Here is a 24,576-nt window from a genome sequence, read left to right as displayed (position 1 = left end):
GAAATAACTTGAGAATGATAGGAGTTAGTTCTTCTTTGAATAGTTGGTAAAATTCACTTGTGAAGCCATCTGGCCCAGGACTTTTCTTTTTTGGGAGTTTTTTGATAACTGTTTTGATCTCATTTGGTGTAATCGGTCCGTTTAGGTTTTCTGGTTCTTCCAGACTGATTTTTGGAAGATTGTATGTTTCAAGGAATTTGTCCCATTTCATCTAGGTTGTCTAGTTTTTTGGCATACAGTTCTTCATAGTATTTTCTTACAATCCTTTGTATTTCTGTTGTGTCAGTTGTTATTTCTCCCCTCTCATTTCCAATTTTATTTATTTGAGTCCTCTCTTTCTTTTTCTTGGTGGTTCTAGTTAAAGGTTTATCAATCTTGTTTACCTTTTGAAAAAACCAGCTCCTAGTTTCATTGATCCTCTGTATTGTTTCTTTAGTCTCTATGTCATTTATTTCTGCTCTGATCTTTATTATTTCCTTCCTTCTACTACATTTAGGCTTTACTTGCTGTTCTTTTTCTAGTTCTTTTAGATGCAGGGTTAAGTTGTTTATTTGAGCTTTTTCTAGCTTCTTAAAGTGTGCCTGTAGTGCTAAGAACTTCCCTCTCAGGACTGCTTTTGCTGTATCCCATAAATTTTGAGTTGTGGTATGCTCGTTATCATTCGTTTCTAGGAATTTTTTTATTTCTTCTTTGATCTCATTCTTAATCCATTCGTTATTTAACAACCTGGTATTTAGTTTCCATGTGTTTGAGAATTTTTGAGCTTTTCTGTTGCGGTTGATTACTAGTTTCATGCCATTGTGATCAGAGAAAGTGTTTGATATGATTTCAATCTTCTTAAATTTGTTGAGACCGCTTTTGTGCCCTAACATGTGGTCTATCCTAGAGAATGTACCATGATCATTTGAAAAGAATGTATATTCTGCTGCTTTAGGGTAAAAGGTTCTGTAGATATCTATTAAATTGAGTTGATCTAGTGTGTCCTTTAAGTCTGCTGTTTCTTTGTTAATTTTCTTTCTTGAGGATCTATCTAGTGATGTTAGTGGGGTATTAAAATCTCCTACTATTATAGTGTTGCTGTTGATCTCGCTCTTTATATCCATCAACGTCTGCTTTATATATTTAGGTGCTCCTATATTAGGTGCATAGATATTTATAATAGTTATATCTTCCTGTTGGATTGCTCCTTTTATCATTATGTAGTGGCCTTCTTTATCTCTTACTATGTTCTTTGTTTTAAAGTCCATTTTGTCTGATATAAGTATTGCTACCCCAGCTTTTTTTTCATTTCCATTTGCATGAAATGTTTTTTTCCATCCTTTTACCTTCAACCTATGTGCATCTTTTGTTTTAAGGTGTGTCTCTTGTAGACAGCATATGTACAGGTCCTGTTTTCTTATCCATGCAGCTACCCTATGTCTTTTGATTGGATCATTTAATCCATTTACATTTAGGGTTATTATTGACATGTAATTGTTTATTGCCATTTTATTCTTTAAAGCTGTATTCCTTTTTTGCTATATTCTTTTCCCACTTTGGTCTGTTTACACCATGCCCTTAACATTTCCTGCAGCATTGGTTTGGTTGTAATAAATTCCTTGAGTTCTTTTTGTCTGGGAAACTTTTTATTTCTCCTTCAATTTTAAATGATAGCTTTGCTGGATAAAGTAGTCTTGGTTGTAGGTTCTTGTTCTGCATTACTTTGAATATTTCTTGCCATTCCCTTCTGGCCTCAAGTGTTTCTGTTGAGAAGTTGGATGTCATCCTTATGGGGGCTTCTTTGTAGGTGATAACTTTTTTTTCTCTTGCAGCTTTTAATATTTTCTCTTTATCGCTTAGCTTTGGTATTTTAATTATGATGTGTCTTGGTGTAGGTTTCTTTGGGTTTCTCTTTAATGGAGTCCTCTGTGCTTCTTGGACTTGTGAGAGTTTCTCTTGCATTAATTTAGGGAAGTTTTCAGCTATGATATGATTGAACAAAGTCTCTATCCCTTGTTCTTTTTCTTCTTCTTCAGGAACCCCTATGATGCGGATGTTATTTCTCTTCATGTTGTCACAGAGCTCTCTAAGAGTTTCCTCTGACTTTTTGAGTCTCTTTTCTCTTTTCTTCTCTGCTTTCATGCCTTCATTCCAGTTGTCCTCCAACTCGCTGATTCAATCCTCAGCTGTATCCATCCTGTTTTTAATTCCTTCCATTGTGGTCTTCATTTCTGATATTGTATTTGTCATCTCCGACTGATTCTTTTTTTAATATTTCAATATCCTTTTTATACTTGCTATTTCTTTATTTAGGTGTTCGTGATGACCATCCATTGTTGTTCTAAGATCCCTAAGCATCCTTACAATCATTATTTTAAACTCCGCATCCAGAAGTTTGATTATTTCCATATCACTCAGTTCATCTCCTGAAGGTCTCTCTTGTGGTTTCATTTGGATTGCACTTCTTTGTCTTCTCATTGTGCCTGGGTGTTTGGGTGTTTTCTTTGTAGAGCTGGGTGAGTCTAGGCTTGGTGTTGTCTGTCTCTAGTTTTTACTTGTGTTGTTTCTAAGTCTTCTTGGGTTGGCTTCAGCTATTATTTGTAATCCACTTTAGGATTTGGGCAGCTTTGAAGTCTTGATTTGTTTGTTTTCTTAACAGGTGATTGTCTTGTTTGTTGATCTCAGCAGGGGGCTTATTTGAAACTGTATCCAGGAATGCGGTGGGTGTGACCTCAGGCTTTGAAATCCTCTTCTGCCAGTTAATCTCTCTGGGGGCAGGTTGCTTTCTCAGCTTCAGTAGGGGGAGGTGTATCTCAGATCTCCAAGGAGACCTGAGTTACTGCCCCTCCTCCCCACTTCTTGTTTTCAGCTGTGTCTTGTTGCACTGATTGGAGCTGGAGAGATGTCTGTATCTCTGTGACCTGGAAGTACTTTTGTATTTTGCTTTGTGGAAGGATCAGCCCCTCCCCCAGTTATGGCCGCCTCCAGCACTGAATGAGTCAGCTTTTTATGTCATCACCTATATTCCTCTCCCCCTCACCATCCGTCTCTCTCTTTCTCCTTTCTTTTTGGAAGACAAGCGGGCCCTTTCAACACTCCTTGTTCCCTGGTCGCCAGGTAAGTGGCTGTGAGCAATATTTACTGCTCTTTATCCTTGGAATTGAGAGCCCAGCCTCACCGCCCCACCCCCCGTTCCTGTAAGCAGGGGAGATTCAGGCACTCGCTACCAGGTTTGTTGTGGCTTCTTCTTTGCTCCTTGATTTTTGAAAGCTGTTCTTGTAGTCCAGATTTGGTTTTTCACGCTGATTGTTCATAAATTAGTTTATAATCCAGTTCGGTGGTGTGAGCTGGGAGTCTGTGCGTCTGCCTACTCCGCTGCCATCTTCAGGTCGCTGGCTGCTTCATTTTTGAATATTCATTCAGATCATCCTTCTTGCTTACATACCTTCACAAAATGAATTTTTGCTTTCTGCCTTCAGTTTCTTTAAAATGAAGCCAAACCTGGCCCTGGCCGGTTGGCTCAGTGGTAGAGCGTCGGCCTGGTGTGTGAAAGTCCTGGGTTTGATTCCCGGCCAGGGCACACAGGAGAGGCGCCCATCTGCTTCTCCACCCCTCCCCCTCTCTTTCCTCTCTGTCTCTCTCTTCCCCTCCTGCAGCTGAGGCTCCATTGAAGCAAAAGATGGCCCGGGCACTGGGGATGGCTCCTTGGCCTCTGCCCCAGGCACTAGAGTGGCTCTGGTCACGACAGAGCGACGCCCCAGATGGGTAGAGCTTCGCCCCCTGGTGGGCGTGCCGGGTGATCCCGGTCGGGGGCATGCGGGAGTCTGTCTGACTGCCTCCTGGTTTCCAGCTTCAGAAAAAAAAAATAAATAAATAAAATAAAAAATAAAATGAAGCCAAACCTCAAATTAACTTGCAAAATAAGCTGAAGAATTATTTAGATTTCAATGATTTTTAATCCAGTCTTTTATGTTGTCTTACCTATACTGCTTTTGATAATGATTTTTAAGAAACTTTCTTTTACTGTCTTCCAAAGAAAAGGTTGTTTCTTGTGGAAGAAGCAACCTCCTTTTCCATTAATTTTCTTTCCTTTTTTCTTAAGTGAGAAACGGGGAGGCAAAGAGAGAGACTCCTGCATGTGCCCCGACCAGGATCCACCCAGCAAGCCCTCTAGGGGGCAATGCTCTGCCCAATCTGAGGCCGTTGCTCCGTTGCTTGGCAACCAAGCTACTTTAGCACCTGAGGCGAGGCCATGGAGTCATCCTCAGTGCACGGAGCCAACTTGCTCTAACCAAGCCATGGTTGCATGAGGGGAAGAGAGAGAGAAGGAAGAGGGGAAGGAGTGGAGAAGCAGATGGTCGCTTCTCCTGTGTACCCTGACCGGAATTGAACCTGGGACATCCAGATGCCAGGCCAATGCTCTACCACTGAGCCAACCGGCTGGGACCTCCATTAATTTTCATGAGTTTACTTAATTTAGTGATTATGGTTGCAAATACAACTGGCGTGAATGGGTTTAGGAACAAACACCAGAAATTCTTAGTGAGTGTGCTATGTAAATGATGGGTGCAGGCTTGCACAGGTGATAAAATGCCCTATGGGCTGTGACTGCTTAGCGTGCTGTGAGTCAGCCTGCCTGAGAGATGGAGAATGTGGCCTACTCCTGGGAAAGCAGGGAGAGTACCCATTCATTCTGTATCAAGTTTATGAATACATATGGATTGTAAATGGCTACAGCGTTCAGTATTAATAACAGGAGCAAGTTAGCACATGCTAGGGCCCAGGCATTATTCTAAGTACTTGACATTTATTAACTCATTTACTCTTTTCAGAAAACGTATGAGGCAGACACAATTATCATCTCCATTTCACTGATGATAAAACCAAGATCCAAAGAGTTCAGGTGATGTGTCCAAGGTCACACAGCTGGGAGGTAGCAAACTTGTGATTTGAATTTGGGCAGTGTGCCTCCAGGGATCATGGACTTTAACTAACAGGCAACACTGCCCTGTGTCAGGCAACTGTGAGATATGAGTTTGTGATCTGAGCATCTGTTTGAGCAGCTCATCTGTTCCCATCATCTGTCAAGGTCAGAAGCCACCCTCTCAGGAAGGAATAGACATACAGATATAAAGTCCTGAACCCAGACTAAGCTTGGCCTCCTTCCACAGGATGTGCTGCGCTGCTGGCTTCACCCCTCTCCTAGATGATGAGGATGTGCACGGTGCCAACTCTCATCCTTGCAAGCCTGGACCAGCAGCCATCAGGTAAGGGTGGGGTGACTCTGGTGACCATTCCCGATGCCAGACACAGCTTTCAGGGTTCCAGCTTCAGCTCCAGTGCTCCAGAATACCCCTCACATTTTGTCAGCTCCATGCCACCTTCCCATCAGGTAATCACCATAGGAGACAGAAGGTTGGGAGGCTCCCCAACCTGCAGCTCAACATATGTACCAGGGGCAGTGAGGGAGGGAGGACAAATGATATGCCAGGGGACAGCCCAGCATCTACTCATAGGGACCCAAGTTGAAGTGGCAAAAAAAGGACACCAGGAGGCAAAGCTTGAGAAGAGACCCAGCTAGGATGTCTCAGGGAACCTTTCCTATAGGAACTGCAGCCTGGCCCAGCATGCAGGAGCCACGGGGAGGAATCCCAGGGAGCACATAGAGGCCGCTGGGGAGGGCATACGGCTCCGGGGACATGAAGATATGATGGGAAGAGGCTGTACATTCCCAGGCTACAGCCTGCTGCCCTATTTCATCTACCAGTCCACCAGTGGGAGCAGCCGTTTTGCTGTAGGTGTGTGGAACATTTAATAAGGGACAATCTTTCTGGATTTCCAAGAGGTATAGGTCAGACAAGGACACTGGAATCTAAAATCAGGAGACTTCCTCAGGAACCCTTATGTTGGTTAGGGGTAGTGTTTCTTCTTGAACTCAGGTGCTAAGGCCACACCCAGGGCTCACAAGATGATATCACTCACAGTGGCATCTGTGCCATACTAATGGCAGGGTTGCTCGGCGAGCCTTTATTGACAGATATAGGCCCCCCTTTCCTGAGAGAAGGCAGCTGGGAAGGGGAAGGCCTGGGCCCCCAGTCTCCTTTGGGTGTGAGGCCTCAGTGTGCCTGTGTGCTTCCCTCCTCAGCTTCGGTGCCACTTTAGCCTCTGCTGTACCAGCTGAGAGGAAAAGTGACAGCCCAGCAGACCTGGAAGACATGGAAGCAAACTTGAAGGGGTAAGGCATCAGCCAATAGTGCTGAGCTTCTGTGGTGGAGAAAGGCAACTCAGGTTTGCATTACCTTTGGCTGGAAAGGAGAGAGCAGTGAGGCCTGTGAGCTGGCCCAAAGCACATGGCAAGGGCCAAAGCCTCAGCTAAAACAATCTGGCCTCTGCCTCTGGGTCCACAGAGCGTTCCACTACATTGTGCCTTTAGTCCTGAAGTCTTGCATAATCAGGAAGTCACCCACTCTCAGTCAGCAACTTCCCTGTGCTGGAGGCTGAAGCACACAGATAAATCAGACATGGCTGATAAGGGCAAAGCCTGTACAGACAGGAACAACATATCGTGCTGGAGCAGGGGGAGGGGGATTAGGTATGATGGCTTCATGGAGAAGGTGGCTTTTCAGATAAATCTTGAAAGGTGAATAGGAGTCTTCTGAGCAAAGGGAACAGTATATACAAAGGACTCCAATCAATCTGGTGTATCCTGAGTACTGTATGTAGCTGAGTGTGACTAACTTTGAAGGTCCTTTTAGGGTGATATTGAGGTAGGCCTGGGCTGACTGGTCTTTAATACCAGACATTGTTAAAGATCACAAGTTACTTAACTTCGGGGCACATGGTTTGTGCACTGCCCTCTGCTCACAGTGTCTCATACAGTCCTCCACACAATTTGTGCAAGATTTGCACCTAATTAGAATGAATAACAAAGGCTTCGAACCCAGGGCTCTGTGCCTCCTGGGAAGAGTAGTGCTCTGAAAAACCATAGTCAGGATGCTGAGATAGAGTGATGACAATGAAGAGGGAATTGCTTAAATGGATGTGACTAAGGTGAGCTCCTATAAGGAAAAGGAATTAACTCTGAGAAGCATGAGGATTAAAGAGCTGCATAAGGAAACACAAACCTAAAAACTCTGCAGTGGGAACATGCCCAGTATGTTCCAGAGCATAGAGTAATGGGAGCCTCACCAGTGAGGGGGACCATTGATGGAGCAGGGCCTCGGAAGGCTATGATAAGGAGGTTGGATTTTATTTCAAGTTTAAATTAAAGAGGAAGATGGTCTAATTTAGGTGTTTAAAAGGTGAGTGCCTTTTTTTTTTTTTTTTTTTTTTTTTGCATTTTCACACCATATTCAGTTACTTCTTTACATCTGTGACCTCCACTGAAACTTGGATGCTGGAGGGTGGGGTAGTCAAGTGATCTCTAAGGTATGAGGCCCTATTATGTGACATTTTTGTTTCAAATTGCACTGACAATAGAGTGAAAACAATAACTGATACCCATAGTGTGTTCTGCTAGTTGCTTTATAATCTTCTCAGCAATCCTGTGAAATGGGTAAGATGGGGAAACAGAGGCACAGAAAGTTTGTGATTTGTCCAAGGACTTACAAAAGGCAGAGCTGAGTCCCAATGTAAGAGACTCTTAAAAAAAACCTCAGGAAAAAACTTTAAAAAGCTAGTTTATGAAATCTGTTCTTTGAAGCCTATTTTCAAAGCCCAGAACCAGTAATTCTTAGCTGGTTAACATGTAAAGCATTCTGTATGCATGATCTCACTATTTCCCAAACCTGGTTAAGGATTTGGCTTCTCATGCAATTTAACAGTGGAGGAAACACAGGGCTCCTGTGAGAATCAGAACTAGGAATAAAGCCCAGATCTGCTAACTCTAGAGCCCAGGCTGAGGACTACTTTTCTCGAATATGTACAAGTTTGCAAAATCAATACCCACTTTCTTGAACACAGTGTTTCACAACTCTGGCTGCACTTGAGACTCACTCGGGAAGTCTTTTTAAAAATCAAAAAGCTCCCTGAACTCTTGGCAGTGATTCGAGTTAATTGTTCTGGGGTAGGGCTTCATCATCAATGTCTTTTTAAAAGCTTCCAGTTTATTCTCATGTCCAGTCTAAGTTGAGAACCACTGCTGTAGGGTAGCGGTTCTGAACTAGGGGCATCTCCTACCTCCTCACCCACTTCGGGTCACTTGGCAATGTCTGGAGATACTATTGATTCTCATAGCTTGGAGGAGGATGCTACTACACCACAGGGCAGCCCCCACCACAGTTAACCAGGACAAAATATCAACAGTAGCGAAGGTGACAAATCCTGTTCTAGAGCTTTCAAAATCTCTGTGGGAAGCCGGGAGATTCTGGATGAGGAAGAAAAACGGGTGGACTCAGAGATAAATCAGGAATCTTCAGGGGGGGGGGGGGGGAGTCTGGGCAACGAGTGCAAATGTGTGCCTGTGCGCGTTTGCATCTAGTCTGGGATGGGACCTTTCTGTGTGTACTTGTGCGTGTGTACGCCTTGAGCGGGGCATGCATACGTGTGTGTGTGTGTGTGTGTGTGTGTGTGTGTGTGTGTGACCTTTCTGTGTGTACTTGTGCGTGTGTACGCCTTGAGCGGGGCATGCATACGTGTGTGTGTGTGTGTGTGACCTTTCTGTGTGTACTTGTGCGTGTGTACGCCTTGAGCGGGGCATGCATACGTGTGTGTGTGTGTGTGTGTGTGTGTGTGGCGTGCCTGCACGTGCCTGCGTTTGGTGTGCCTGCATGCTGTGTACGGCGTGCCTGCACGTGCCTGCGTTTGGCATGCGTCCGTGCGTCTTGGCCCGGTGTGCGTATGTGCGTCTGTCTTTGGCGTGGTTGGGAGGGACGGGGGCATGCATGAGTAGCTTGGAGGAGGATGCTACTACACCACAGGGCAGCCCCCACCACAGTTAACCAGTACAAAATATCAACAGTAGCGAAGGTGACAAATCCTGTTCTAGAGCTTTCAAAATCTCTGTGGGAAGCCGGGAGATTCTGGATGAGGAAGAAAAACGGGTGGACTCAGAGATAAATCAGGAATCTTCCGGGGCGGGGGGGGGGGGTGGGGGGGTGGGGGAGGTCTGGGCAACTCATGTGCCTGCACTGGGCATGCGCGCGCACCTGTGCTAGTAATCCGTATGTGCTCCAAGCTCAGCGTGCGTGCGTGCGTGTGCCGTGCTTGGGCAAATGCACGCAACTGCGTTTGTTGTGCGCCTGCGTTTGGCATGCGTGTATGTGCCAGTGTGGCTGCGTGTGTGTGCGCGCTTGCGCTCGGCATATGCGCCCGTGGGGGCCTCCATTTCCTGCAGCCACAAGCTCTGGTCGCAGTGCATATGGGGAAGCGCGACCATCCACAAAGCGAAATGGCTGACCTGGGTGATAACAGCTTCCCTGGCGCTTCTGTTGTGGTCGTTCCCGCGCCAGCCGCTAGATGGCACAAGAGGATCACAGGTGGAAGGGGCCACCCTAGGCTCCTGCTGTCCTTTCTCAGCCCTGTTGAACCTGGTATCCCAGTGTCTTTGGAATTGAAGCCCCTCCTACCACCGCAGTCCTTGCGGAGGCAGAAGAGAGGAGGTGATGGGGTGCCCGAGAGGAGCTGAAAGGAGCTTCTGTGACCCGATCCTGTTTGGCAGAGTACCCTGGAGTCAGTCGTTGCTGGACACTGAACCCTGGTCTTCAGAGTTGTCCAGCGGCAGGGGCTGTGACACGTAGGGAGGGCAGCTGGACCACTCTTGTACAAGGAACCTTAGGACGGACCTACCTGCTCTGGGTTCTGAGGATCCGTAAGGACAGGCTTAGTTACCAAGAGTTGGGTGAGAAAAGGTGATGGGGTTGAGCAGGGAGATTATGCAGGACAGTTGAACTTGTCAAACTTGAGGAATTCTGCCTTACTCTAACTTGGGCTTGCTTCATCACACGTACAGGAAGAGGTGGTATGGTGCAGTGATTAAGAGCATGGACTCCTATGCTTGGTATTAAATTTAAGCTTTGTCACTCTTTCTGTGTCCTGGGTACATCATCAGCTCTGTGTTTCAATTTCTTTTAGAAAGGATGTAATAATAGTTCCTATCACGCAGGGTTGTTGTGAGTGAGGGTTAAGTAAGTTTGTATGTGTAAAGCATTTCCTGGAACAAAGTTTATAAAAACTTAAGGCAGCTCAAGGAACACCTCCTTCCACCATAGCTATTCAAGGACACTTGAAGAGCTGGTCTCTGCTCCCCTTTAGCAGATTTATTGACCTGATCTCACTTAATAGAGTAGTTTGTATTCTCCCCACTGTAAACAAAAACATAAGCTGTTTTCCTCTGTATTATATTGCAATCTGTGTGTTTCAAGTTGATGTTCTTTCTGCCTGAAGAACAGGTAAACTTTAAGCACATTTATTCATTGTGAACAACTGTTGTCAACCAATAGAAAAGTGTTGGAGGTAGTATAAGAGTTAAAAGGGTTATTTTCTTCCATGCAGAGAGTGTGATTGTTTCGAGAATTGCCAATAGCTGTATCAGGCTACTAGATCTTTGATCTAGTTGCAGCCAGAAGTATTTCCTTGATTATCTAAACACTTGACTTCCAGATAATTCATTACAGGCTTGGAAGACCTGTAGGCTTTTACATTGCTCAGCATGATTTTCTGTGACATTTTACTAAGATTTTCTTTTTATGGGTCAAATGGGTTGTTGCATCTATAATTCTAAGGACTTGAGGTCGAGGGTGAAGGAGCATTATTCATCAACTTGTCCTAAGTTGCAGTAGACCCCCAAATTGCTCTTTGCAGAGAATCTTGGCTTTATTAACAAACTTGCTGAGAACAACCTCGTATCATCATAATTCTGTAGGGGACATAGGATGGAACAGGACTCATTATTAAGTCCATGGTAAAGCTAGCTCAGGGCTCCCAGCATCAAGAGACAAATTCTTTGGGCCTTCCAGATTTATTTTTGGCCCAAGCATGTATGCCATAAGCAGAGGTGAAGGAGTGTGTCAAGATATCCTGCTGGTTAAAGGACTTGCATTATCTTAGCAGACCATTTCTGGTATCTGGTTGGCTGCAGCAGCCTATCTGTATGTAGAAGCAGTACAGAGGTACAGTACTCATTTGCCTGCGGATCTGCCAGGTACTGCTGGAGGTGGTATTTGGCTTTGCCCTATCTATTCCTCTCTCTGACTCTCTCTCTGTCTCTGTAAAAAAAACAAAAACATAAGCTGTTTTCCTCTGTATTATATTGCAATCTGTGTGTTTCAAGTTGATGTTCTTTCTGCCTAAAGAACAGGTAAACTTTAAGCACATTTATTCATTGTGAACAACTTTGGTTCCCTCCACCTGAGGCTGAAGGATTACATTGCTTTCAGGTCATGCTCTCCAAAAGCTATGGTCACTGCTCCCTTGTTCTTCCAACTTGAAGGCAGGGAGCCTGCCTACTACAAGATTAACTTTCATAAATAAAGAGTACCAGGGCTGGAGATAGCTGGTGGTGTGGTCTTGTCCTCAGGTAGCCCCACCATCACTTGAAGGCAGGCTGCTGTTCTGGGGAGGTTTGAGTTCAGAATGAGCACGAATCAAGGTTATGGTGAACTTGGTTTTCATTTTATGGAATGCTGGGTGCCTACTCTCAATAATCTGACTCAGTCTTTGCCTCTGGCCTAGTAGGTATATGACCTCAGGCCACCAAGCAGCAGCACCATCACATAGGGTAGAACTTCTAGAAGAGGCACCAGCAGAGAGAACAATGCCCTTGGCAACACTTTAGGATGGGAGATAGTGATGGGAGAGGTGTGCAAGTGTTGGTGTCATGTGAGACCAGGAAAGACCCCCTGAAGAGCTCAATGCCTGGGACAGCCGAGAAGCCACTCCCTCCCCTGAATTCAGGAGTGGAAAAAGCATCAAAGCCTCTGGTTTCACCTAGTACATGCTGAGAATGGCCTTTGTCGGTGGGAAGGCAGTAGCCATGCTGGGGTCCTCCTGAAGAGGAGACAGACTGATTCCCAATATGGGGGCAGTGCTGGGCTCCTCTCTTCCCCATCCTCTGGGAGAGGAGCTGCTATGCCCACAGGAGGCGACATCAGCTTGCAGTGGGTGAGCAAGGACTAGTCCCACAACACTCACTCCATAAGTGCACTCACTCTTCCTCAGCTCCTTGGCTGGTTTTGAGAAGAAGAATGTAGTCACCAAGCTGGGAGAGGCCTGGCAGGAGAAGCCTGGAGCCCCGAGAGGTGGCCGGGAAGACCCAGCTGCACTCACCCAGCAGCCTGAAGACCCCAGCACACCGGAGCGGCAGAGCAGCCCCAGAAGACCCCAGCAGCTCATGGAATTTGAGAGCCAGGCCAGCAGGTAAGAGCTATACTGTGCTGAGTTCCTGCCTGCCCAAGCTGGAACTTTGTCAGGCTCCATGGCCCAGATCGGGCCTGCTTTCACCCTACGTTCATGATAGTGCCTGTCACATCACACACCAGGTGCTCCTGCCTCATGTGGGATTAGAGAGGTGACTCCCTGGGCGTAGAACAGTGTCAAGGGGTTTCCTGTGGTGCATGGAGCTGGGATGAAGCCTCTTGTGTGAACAGGTGTTTGTCCCCAGAGATAAGTGCTGGCTAATTCCTGAAGTGTGGAGCAGGAAAGAGATCTCCCAGAGGATACATGAAGCGCAGGTTGGGTATCCCAAGTAGATGAAGGCTATTTGTGTGTTGATGGGGCCCGGTGAGTGAGAGAAAGCAACAGGGCAAAACAGCAAGAGAGAAGGTCAGGGTGAGAAAGCATGAGTAAGCGGGCATAGAGAGGGTGACAGTGGCATTGCAGGTGACAGTGGGATTAGGATTGGCAGTGTGTTGGTGTGTCAGTGTGCATGAGTGAGAGAGGGCACGTGTGACTGTGACTGGAGGTGACCATCTGGTATGGGTTGAAGTGGTGAAACCAAGGCTCTCCTGACAACATTTGAAATGCTGATCCCTACGCTTCATGCCCTATCCAGTTGACAAACATGCTTACAGATTAAGATGCAGTGAGCTTGTATTTCTTGGAAATTTCAGAGAGAGCAACTGGAATCCGTTACTATTTCCACACATCCAAGCACAGTTTATCACACAAGACAGAAATGCTGGAAGGGGAGAGCCAAGACTCTTACTACCCCGGGATACAGGATGTGGTCCTTGTGACTTCTCTTGTGGAGATAAAAATGTTCATCCATCTTCATGGTACTGGGGTTCTTATATTGTAGAGATTCCATACTTAGATAGGAGGCTATTTTTAGAGCCAGTTTCTCCTATTAAATAAAAGGTTTTCTTACTTAAGAATATCTAACTCGTCTTTGGTTCCTTTGCCGATCCTTAGTCCCAGGCTCTGTAGGGGCCCAGATCAAAGTTACTGAGAAAACAACTTTGGATTTCCTGCCATATCATATGGCTTCCTACATCATTTAGTGTTCCTCTTAGCAAGAGGGGATGCAAAAAGTGCAACCTGTAGATGAAGGTGAAGTGGGTTTCTTTTTGGGTGGATGGGGCAGTGTCAAGAGAGGCTTTCTTCACAGATGGCATGAGGTTGGAGATAGAAGATTTTTGCCAGATGGGCATGCTGAGAAGGAATACAGAAACAGGATGGCTGGGGTGAAGGAAGGGTTAATTGGTGGCTTGGTGGGATGTGCTGAGAGGGAGCTGAGCAGGCGCCTGCTCCTAGGCTAAGGAGTGTGACCCTAGGCTAAGGAATGTGACTCTCCTTCTGATGCCCCAGAGGCCACTGACAACTTTCAGGAGAGCAAGGTGATGGACTTGATTTGTAAGAAGATTTTTTTTCCAGCTACAGTGTATAGGATCAGGCCAGACGGTGTACAACAGTGTGAGTCAGACGACCAGTTAGAAGACTTCTGCTCAGCCAGAAGTCAATAAAGCCACAGCAGCCCGGGCCAGCGCTCAATCCACTGCGCCACCACTGCTCAGGCTCCGCATTTTCTTGATCCATTCAGATGTCGATAGACACTTGGGTTGCTTTCACCTTTTGGCTATTAATAATACTGCAGTAACGATGGATGTACCAGATATCCCTTTAAGATCCTGCTTTTCGTTCTTTTGGGTGTATACCCAGAAGTGGGATTGCTGGATCATATGGTAATTGTATGTTTGTATGTTTGTTTGTGGAGGAGCCACTACACTGTTTTCTGTGGCAGCTATACCATTTTATATTTCTACCTACAGAGCCAGAAAACTTTTAAGCAGGGGAATGATATAGCCAGATTTATGCTTTAGTTATCTCTATGGCGACAGTGAGAGGAAGGGACTGGAACTGGGCAGGGTGGAAGCAGGGAACTGTGGGAGTGAGCATCAGATACAGGGGTTGTTGCAAGCATTTTCTTAGAGCCAGGTTCTCCTATTAAATAAAAGGTTTTCTTACGTAAGAATATCCAATTTGTCCTTGGTTCCTTTGCCGATCCTTAGCCCCAGGCCCTATAGGGGCCCAGACCAAAGTTACTGGGGTCACTTGTACCTGGACATACTCAGATTATCATATCAGCGGTTTGTGGCCTCGATCACTGACTTGATGATGAGCAGGAGGAGGGGAAATCTTGCCACAGAGACACAAGTTCTTTGATGTAGCACAGGCTTGGTGCCCTTGATAAATTTTCAAGACAGGCAAGAAGTCAGTCTCCCAGAAATAGCTGGGACCTCAGTTTGTGACTAGGCTTTTACAAACAACTGTTGTGATTTAAACTCCCCTAATGGTCAGGTTCCTCCCCCAGGTAAGCTTTCCCAGACATTCCTGCAAAGGTAAACTTTTTGCTACATTTCAAAGTGAAGATCAAGAAATTGTAAAGAGAGAGAATACCAAGCAAATTAACTACAACCTTACAGTACTTTCCCAGGGTGGGGAGTTGCTTAGGGGGAGGAGGAGGTGGGGCAGGGAAATGTTTACTGAAGAAGCTGCCCTAATAGGAGGTGAGTGAAGGAAATTTGAGTTTTATAGGGGCTAATTTAACTCTAACATTCCCCTTTGCCATTATTATTTTTAGTAGTCTCATTTATACATACTAATTATAAGTTTAACTATTAGCAACCTCTATCTTACAGAGAAAATTAGGAGGTAGATCATTTTGAACTGTCTGTCATATACAGCATTTTGTAGCAGACTAGTAAAGCTTATGAATATATATCCCATAAAAATTTATAGTTTCTGCTTTTTGTAGGATTTTTTCAGTGTGGAAAAATGAACACATTTATTAACAAATCCAAAAACAACCCCTCTCTGCTACAATAAATAAGCAAAAAGTATGTAAACTTAAAATTAGACTTAGTAGCTAATATTTCAGTGTTTTATCTTACTTAAAAATGATATAGATATTTCATAAATAGTTATTAATTAATTTAACAAGTCTAAGATTTTAAATTACCAAAAAGATCTTGGAAACTGTCTTAAAGCTGATAAAACATAATTAGCGTTGAAATAAAGTTTTCAGAATAATGACTCAGTTTGGTTAAAAGCAAATTTATATTTTTATAATGTGAAACATCTGGTAGATATCATACTAGCTTATTCACCAGTAAACCTGTTTTTTGTTTAGGAAGAATACACCCAAGTAGAATGAAAATGTATGCTTGTGTTAGCTGTAATGTTTATAACTCACAAGACATAGCTATTTGTTTGTTTTTAATTAAACTAACAATATTAAACTACTCTTGTTCAGCAAAGATTTACCTAAATTCTTTGAACTTGAATTTTTTAAAACATTTGCGCTAGTTTTTATAAGAATGCTTTATTTTTAACATTCAAAGTATTAGGAATTGTTTCTTTAATTTATGAGAGGTTTAGGAATATTTAAGTAATATAAGTGCTTATTTATCTCTAAGTCAATTGAAATAAAGCATAAGGGATTTTAAGTTAATTTGGTAATACTATCCAGAGTCAAGAAAATATTACACTATGTAACATACCTAGATACTGTATTTCCCCATGTATAAGTCGCTCCCATGTATAAGACGCACCTTAATTTTGGGGCCCGAATTTGGAAAAAAAATGTATTACATAAAGTTATTGAACTCAAGTTTTATTCGTCATAAAATTCATACAACTCCTCATCACTTTCAAAAGCTCCCATCTATTAGCTGGTCCTCATCTGTGTCTGATGACGAATCACTGTCTTCAACAATGAGCGCAAAAACAAGTGTGAAAAAGTGGGAAATGCAAGTAAAAAAAAATCTACAACCACTGTATAAAATGCACCCAGTTTTCAAACCTCAAAGTTTTCCAAAAAAAGTGTGCGTCTTATACATGGGGAATACAGCACATAAACACACTGGCAGAAACTAATGGATTTCTTATGGCTTTAGTTCTAAATCTCCAGCCATGAGTCAGGTATAAACATAGAAATACAAAATGCAGTGGTTCATATAAGAATTGGTTCCCCTCTTTGCCTTGTTTTTTATTTTTATCAGAATTGTGTTTTCGACAGATGGGACAAGTTGAAGTTACTTGCTGAGTATGAAGAGTAAAACTTCCTGCTAGTATTTGTAGAGGAGGCTTTTAAGAATTTTTTTTTTTTTGCCCTGATATGTAAATCTTATGGAAACTGTAAACTAATTTTGAGGTGAGGAATCAAGAAAGCAAATATTAGTCAGGGTTTCTCCAAAGCCCATCTACCTGTATAAAATATCCAGATAGTTTCCAGTTGCGTTTTTTCTCAGCTTCAGATGGTTGATTCGGAGGTTTCTGAGATCCTGGAGAGCCTCGGATGAGGCTAAGGCTTCTTTTTTTTTTCTTTTTTGCATTTTTCCGAAGCTGGAAACGGGGAGGCAGTCAGACAGACTCCCACATGTGCCCGACCAGGATCCACCCGGCATGCCCACCAGGGGGCGATGCTCTGCCCCTCCGGGGCGGGGGGGGGGTCGCTCTGCTGAGACCAGAGCCACTCTAGCGCCTGGGGCAGAGGCCAAGGAGCCATCCCCAGCGCCCGGGCCATCTTTGCTCCAATGGAGCCTCTGCTGCGGGAGGGGAAGAGAGAGACAGAGAGGAAGGAGAGGGGGAGGGGTGGAGAAGCAGATGGGCCGCTTCTCCTGTGTGCCCTGGCCGGGAATCAAACCCGGGACTCCTGCACGCCAGGCCGACGCTCTACCACTGAGCCAACTGGCCAGGGCCGAGGCTAAGGGCTTCTTAAAGGGTACCTATAGGTAGGTCTGGACACAGGGATGTAGGGACCCTTTGGTGCCGATAGTTTGGGACTTTGGGAAGCCATAGTAGCTTATGTGGAAAGTTGACAGTGATAAGAGAATGAAAAAGTGAAAAGATGGAGTGCTGACGGCTCTTTCAAGAACTTTGGCTGTTGGGGGAAAAGAAGCAACAGAGGTGGAGGGAGGGTGGCTGAACTTGAAAAAGACTTTGGTTTGTTTTAAACAGGATGTTTAAGCGATGAGCTCTAGCTACTGCTTCCATCCCACCTCTGATCCCCAGACTTAGAGATAGGAAATCTAGAGGAAGGTACATGATCAGATTGAGCCAAGGGGAGCAGGTTGAAGTTCCATCCTGACTGCCATTTATGAGCTGCAAAGGGATCCTCGCCTCAGATTTTTCATCTGCAAAAAAAGTGGGGGGGGGCATGAAAATGCTATTGCCCCATAATAACAGCAGTAACTACTTCACATAAAGGAGACAAGAAGGCCCTGGCCGGTTGGCTCGGCGGTAGAGCGTCGGCCTGGCGTGCGGGGGACCCGGGTTCGATTCCCAGCCAGGGCACATGGGAGAGGCGCCCATTTGCTTCTCCGCCCCCCCCTCCTTCCTCTCTGTCTGGGGATGGCTCCTTGGCCTCTGCCCCAGGCGTTGGAGTGGCTCTGGTCACAGCAGGGCGATGCCCCGGAGGGGCAGAGCATCGCCCCCTGGTGGGCGTGCGGGGTGGATCCCAGTCGGGCGCATGCGGGAGTCTGTCTGACTGTCTCTCCCCGTTTCCAGCTTCAGAAAAATACAAAAAAAAAAAAAAAAGGAGACAAGAAGTCCTAGCGGCAAAAACAAATGACCACAATACATACACCAGCCCTCTATGTGCCTCGTGGCGCACGTGTGTGTGCCTGCACACCATTTCTTGCAACCCTAAGATAAGATTGTGTTGGGTGCCAAAAATGCCACCATCAATACAGAAAATGGCTGCCCTGGGCGAGATGGTCTTTGGCAGGGTTTATTCTGCAGCTTTGACCACACCAGCTGCCAGGTGGCGAATGAGGATCTCAGATGGGCTTAGCCGTATTATCTCTGGGTGCCTGGGACCTTTTCTGTTTGTATGGCCTTCCCTCTCTTATTATGGGGTCACAAGCCCTTTTGAGACTCTCTAGCATGTGAGACAGTCCTGTTCCTTCTCCATCCTACCTTCCTGCCTGGAGAAGAAGCTGCTTCCCAGAGAGCTGGGTGACCCCTGCCGGGCCTGGCTGCATACACTGGTCTGAGCACCAGGACACAGGAAGAAAATACAGCTTGGGACTTTTTAGTTAGTACAGTTGGATTGAAACGGTGAAGACTTAGAGACGGGGCCCTGGCCGGTTGGCTCAGCGGTAGAGCGTAGGCCTGGAGTGCGGGGGACCCAGGTTCGATTCCCGGCCAGGGCACATAGGAGAAGCGCCCATCTGCTTCTCCACCCTCCCCCTCCTTCCTCTCTGTCTCTCTCTTCCCCTCCCGCAGCCGAAGCTCCATTGGAGCAGAGATGGCCCGGGCGCTGGGGATGGCTCCCTGGCCTCTGCCCCAGGCGCTAGAGTGGCTCTGGTCGCGGCAGAGCGACGCCCGGAGGGGCAGAGCATCGCCCCCTGGTGGGCAGAGCATCGCCCCTGGTGGCGTGCCGGGTGGATCCCGGTCCGGCGCATGCGGGAGTCTGTCTGACTGTCTCTCCCCGTTTCCAGCTTCGGGGAAATACCAAAAAAAAAAGACTTAGAGACAGGGTGGTCACAGTGGGAGTAGAGGGAGAGGAATACCATTGTTCCCAGCTAGGAGAAGACTTTTGTCTTTTCTACAGGTTTTATTTATTTATTTTTTTTTTTTGTATTTTTCTGAAGCTGGAAACAGGGAGAGACAGTCAGACAGACTCCCGCATGCACCCGACCGGGATCCAACCAGCACGCCCACCAGGGGCGATTCTCTGCCCACCAGGGGGCGATGCTCTGCCCCTTCGGGCGTCGCTCTGCCGCGACCAGAGCCACTCTAGCGCCTGGGGCAGAGGCCAAGGAGCCATCCCCAGCGCCCGGGCCATCTCTGCTCCAATGGAGCTTCGGCTGCGGGAGGGGAAGAGAGAGACAGAGAGGAAGGAGAGGGGGAGGGGTGGAGAAGCAGATGGGCGCTTCTCCTGTGTGCCCTGGCCGGGAATCGAACCCGGGACCTCTGCACGCCAGGCCGACGCTCTACCACTGAGCCAACCGGCCAGGGCCGACTTTTGTCTTTTAAAAGCTCATTGAAGTCTTCAGATGTTCTTGCGGATGCCCCCTTTGTCTGTGGGAAGTAAGTAGCAGTATTGAGGTCCCCCTAAAAAAGAGACAGACTGCTTCCCATTATGGGGGCAGTGCTGGGCTCCTCTCTTCCCCATCCTCTGGGAGAGGAGCTGCTATGCCCACAGGAGGCGACATCAGCTTGCAGTGGGTGAGCAAGGACTAGTCCCACAACACTCACTCCATAAGTGCACTCACTCTTCCTCAGCTCCTTGGCTGGTTTTGAGAAGAAGAATGTAGTCACCAAGCTGGGAGAGGCCTGGCAGGAGAAGCCTGGAGCCCCGAGAGGTGGCCGGGAAGACCCAGCTGCACTCACCCAGCAGCCTGAAGACCCCAGCACACCGGAGCGGCAGAGCAGCCCCAGAAGACCCCAGCAGCTCATGGAATTTGAGAGCCAGGCCAGCAGGTAAGAGCTATACTGTGCTGGGCTCCTGTTCCTACAGCCAGGGTTCTGTCAGGGTCTCCACCCCAGAACAAACCCTGACACACTGAGCATGCCAGTTACCTTCTGCTGGTTTGACTGGTTAAAAGCCAGTGGGAAGCTGACCAGCAACAAGCATCTAGGAGTAGGTCTACATGGGCTTCAGTTTGGAGCTGCAGCATCACATCTGTTAGACCAAGTCTGGCACAGAGAACCATGTGGTCTGAAAGCCATTTGGGCCATGAAGAACTGGGCTGGAAGAGGGATATAGGGTGCCTTCATCGTTCATGGAGGCAGAAGGTATGGCTGGAAAGGATGGGACTCCTTGCCAGAGATTAAAGGGAAGTTCAATGAAGTCTTCACTGCCACCATTACCAGTTTGGCCTTGCATGGCAGCATCTGGATTCTCCCTTTGCTCGCCAGGGATACTTTTTTCTAAAGTGGCCATGAGTTTAGGAATAGTCTCATGTGAGCCAGTTGTAGGCAGTGGCCATATACACATTAAACAAGATGGCCAGGGGCCTGCCCGCCTGCCCTTAGGGAGCAGACAGTGTACCAATGAATAAATACAATAGCAATAACACCATAGTGATAACTGTTAGCATTTGCGGTGTGCTGAGAACGTGCAAGCATTGTTCTCATGCTTTATGCATACTCAATTCTCACAGCAACCCTGTGGGAGGGTACTATTATCTCCGTTCTACAGATGAGAAACTAAGGCAGAGGGAGCTTAAATAGCTTGCCAACACTCATCCAGCTATGCAGTGGCCTAATGGGTTAGACCCCAGACAGCCAGAGCCAAGAAGCTGTACTGCTAATCTCTGTGATATATATTTTGCCTCTCTCTTTGTGATTAGCTCCAAAAAGAAGGAAACTGAGTGGTCTGATTAAGAGGGGCCAGGGCAGGCATGTTGTAGCTAGGATGATCTGGGAAAGCTTTTCTGCTGATTGAGGGACAGTTCAATTGAGACCTAACGCGGAAGGAAGAGCCAGCCTAAGAAAGAACCTGGGAAGATGAAACATGGATAGAGAAACAACATGCGCAGAGATTATGAAAGAGAGGGAATCAGGAAGAAGGGACTGAAAGAAGGTAACTGAAGGATAATAAGTAAAGTGAAGAAGGGATAGGAGACCAGGTAGGTGGGGCCAGGACTGGACCTTGCAGGCTAGGGGGAGGAGGCTACAGGAAGGAGGCAAGATGAGGGGTAGAGAGCCCTGCCATTGGAGTTTCCCATTGCTCATATTGCAGTGCTGGAGGGATCCCTATGGGATTATTGTTTATCTTGTTCCCTGTCCCCTTGACTGCTATACAGGGTGTGAATCAGAGGATGCCACTTAATGTTCAATCAGAAGAGGATGCTGTTTCCTTCTCTTGTAGGCAGGTCTCTTCTTACTCTCTGCCTTTGTATTTTATCTGCCATCTGTTTTTCCAGGTTCCTGTGGGGCTTCCCCTCTCAGCCAGTCCACTTCCTTCCGTTTCCATGCTGAATTCCTGTGTCATAGGGTGACGTAGAAATATGCATAAAGTGAACGGGCACCTTGAGGCCTGTGCTGAGACAGCAGGTACTTCAGAAGGGCTTCCTGGAAGAGAAGGTCGTGTTAAGTTCAAAGATACGGGAAAGGTCATCCAGTATGGCTAGAGCTTCAGGAACATGTGACACCATTTGAAAAGATGAAGCTTTACTTACTCTTAAACTAATTGAGGTCTTGGGCATTGGATTCTCTGGCAAGGGAATGACACCACAGAGCCTAGGCTAGGTGGAAGCAGACTATGTCCAGAGCATCTGAGCAGCAGCATATTGTAGGGAAACCAAAATCAGCCCAGGGAAGTGTGCACCATAGAGCTAGCCTTAGGCAGCTGGAGAGTGGGCAGATATGATATGGATGGCACAAATGGGGCAGGGGTGTCAGTGGTGGAGCCAAACAGGATGCCCTGAGTTGCAGTGGGCAGATGTGGCAGCTTTAGTATGGGACTGGTGACCTGGGAGCAGGCAACGTGAGAATAAGTAAGTCTCTGGCCAGAGAAAGGCTTTGTGAGCTGGCTAGGAGGTCGGATTCCAGGCCAGGGGCTGTATGTTGCAACCAAAAGATGGAGATTCAGAAAAATCATTATATTTGTCAGTTTCATGCCTCTGCTCATGGGTGGTGCCTTCCAGAATAAACTGCATCCAAGCCTCTTCTTTGGTGATGCTTAAATTCATTTCTCTCGCTCTCCCTCGGCATTTTGTTCTCCAGAGAGGTCACTGGTTGATGGGGGCGGGGGAAGTTGATTCTAAAAAGGGGCTGTCCCATCCAGTGAAAGGGTGAACTGGGCTGTGTCTGTCAAGTCCCCAGTAATCCCATGGATGTGTTCTAATCAAGTAAATCATAGGCCAAGGCTCTTGGCTGCAGTGGGGAGTTCTGGGTGGATACTGTACTGCAAGAGTGGGGTTTTACCACTGACTCAGTGTGACCTGGGTCACCTAGCTGAGGTTTTCTCATTTGTAAAATGAATGGTACCACCTCTTGACTTCAAGAGTCTTAAAGGGCAAAAGTTCAGTGATTTGCAAGGTTTATATCAAAATCATCAGTGCTTTAAAAAAACTCTTTGAATTGGCAGTCTGGGGATTAGGGTTGAAAATCCCTGTTTGATGTCAGCTTTCAGTATGGACACACTCATCCCATCCTCTACTTCTTTCAGGGTGAGAAACCCTTCGAGCTGTGTGGTCACTGTTACAGTCAGTGCTGCCCCTGAGCAGCCTCATGTTTACATCCCAGCCTCCCCAAGTGAATTGGACTCCAGCTCAACCAGGTAAGAAGGAACAACTTGGGACTTGTTCTCTGGGCTGTTTCCTCCCTGGAACTAAAGGACTAGGTTTTTGTCTCATGTCACTTCCCTGAAATTAGCTCTAGTGCCTCCCCCAACTCTAAGCAGCCTATTTGTTAAGGGTCCACATAGTGCCCCCCGAGTCCCTATTCCAATGATAAGCTGAGATGGTATTTCCTAGGGCTCTGCCATCCATAGGACCTTGCAAATAGCTCTTGGATAACATTGCCAAAAGGCCAGAGAAAGCCCACTGAGGCCAGGCCATATGTTTCTCTCCTTCATATTACCCACTGTAAGGAGAGACACACACCTACTACCTCGCATGCATTCTTGGTCTCACCTACAGTCTTCAAGTGCAGGAAGGGAACACGTAGGGAGGCTTAGTGAGGTTTGTGTGTGAGGGTTGGGTCAGAGGGGCCTCTGCTGACATCAGGCCCAGAAACGGGGCTACCTTGGGACCATGGTGAGCCCAGCATGAGGCAGATCTTGTTTACGATGTCAGCAAGCCCGGCCAAGATGAGGTGACTTCTGGGCCTCTGGAGATCTATGAAGGGACAGGTTGGGTTGCTGGTGGAGACTCACAGAGTGGAGAGGCCCGGCAGTCTGGGGCTGAGGCCTGGAGGCTCTCCTGGGCCCAGTAGAAGGGGAAGAAAATACAGTCAGTGAGGCAGGATGGAAAGGCCACTGCACTGAAGTTGGTGGGGGCCTGCCTCCGACAGTGTTGTGATCTGTGGGAAGGAGGACAACATTGCCACTGGCTGCAGGGACCCTCTTTCTTTTTTTTTTTTAAATTTTTTTATTTATTTACTTTTTTAGATTTTATTCATTTATATTAGAGAGAGAGGGAGAGAGAGAGAGAGAACAGGGGGAGGAGCAGGAAGCATCAACTCCCATATGTGCCTTGACCAGGCAAGCCCAGGGTTTTGAACTGGCGACCTCAGCATTCCAGGTGGACGCTTTATCCACTGCGCCACCACAGGTCAGGCCGGGACCCTCTTTCTCAAGCTCTCACATCCACACAAAGCAAGCTGAACTTGCAGGCTTTGATTTTAGCCTGAGTTCCCACTGGGCTCAGCAGTCCAGCGGCTCCCATTTGCCACTTTCCTGCCCAGCACGTCTGCCCCCAGGCCTTCCCATTATCTCCTTAGCTTCCTTCAAACCGGCCTGGGGTCCTCCTAGCCCTGGATCCCTCCTTTGTGCCAAGCTCGTCCCCTGGAATCTTTCAGTATGCCTCTTTGTGTTCTGCTATGTTTGTTCTACAGCAAAGGGATTCTCTTTGTGAAGGAGTACATGAATGCTAGTGAGGTATCTTCCAGAAAGCTGGTGTCTTCATGCTACAGCAGGTAAGAGCAAGTTCCTGAATCGTTCATGTCGTGGCCTCCTCCTGTGCGGCCCTGTACCATCCTCATTGCTGCATCACAAGTACCTCATCTAGGACCTTGCCCAGAGTAACTTCTGTGTAATCATTTATTGAATGGGTATATGAGGTAATTGCCTATGGACACAATTTATGCATTTCCAGTTGTTCTACCCAACTTGATGCCTTTGTGTTCCGTCTTTATCATTAATTCACTCTACGCCTCACGTCTAGTGCTATCCCTTTCTGCTTGTCTTTGTTCTAGATAGACTACTAGCTTTCTTTTGTGAAGTACCGAGAGCATCATTCTTTGCAGAAGTGGTGGGACCCTTAGACACCATCTACTTAATTTAATCTTGTTCCTCTCTTCAGCTCCCATTCTTTTTCCAGTATGCCAACTTGCCTCATTTGAAAACACAGTTGACTGCAGGTCATGATATATGCGTAACTTTTCACTCATCAGTTCTTCCTTTGCTTGCTTCCTGAAGCTATATGGAAGGGTTCCTCCATACCACATCAATCAATAACAGCCCACACTGAGACTGCATCCCCTCAG

At 46.7% G+C, this 24,576-nt stretch overlaps 1 protein-coding gene across 3 annotated transcripts in view; it reads left to right on the top strand.

Moving 5' to 3' along the window:
- Positions 1 to 24,576, top strand: part of ZNF185 (zinc finger protein 185 with LIM domain) — an 84,752-nt gene that overhangs the window by 47,562 nt on the left and 12,614 nt on the right. For 2 of the 3 annotated variants that reach the window (XM_066356114.1, XM_066356112.1), the window contains 6 exons: positions 5,151 to 5,246; positions 6,125 to 6,214; positions 12,136 to 12,333; positions 19,645 to 19,842; positions 22,538 to 22,648; positions 23,926 to 24,006. In XM_066356114.1, coding sequence (XP_066212211.1) covers positions 5,151 to 5,246; positions 6,125 to 6,214; positions 12,136 to 12,333; positions 19,645 to 19,842; positions 22,538 to 22,648; positions 23,926 to 24,006 — 774 coding nt within the window. The remainder of the gene's footprint in view (positions 1 to 5,150; positions 5,247 to 6,124; positions 6,215 to 12,135; positions 12,334 to 19,644; positions 19,843 to 22,537; positions 22,649 to 23,925; positions 24,007 to 24,576) is intronic. The other variant, XM_066356113.1, reaches the window with a different exon arrangement.

Source organism: Saccopteryx leptura, chromosome X (assembly GCF_036850995.1).
Source record: "Saccopteryx leptura isolate mSacLep1 chromosome X, mSacLep1_pri_phased_curated, whole genome shotgun sequence".
NCBI classification, from domain to species: Eukaryota; Metazoa; Chordata; class Mammalia; order Chiroptera; family Emballonuridae; genus Saccopteryx; species Saccopteryx leptura.
This window is presented reverse-complemented; position numbering and strand designations above follow the sequence as displayed.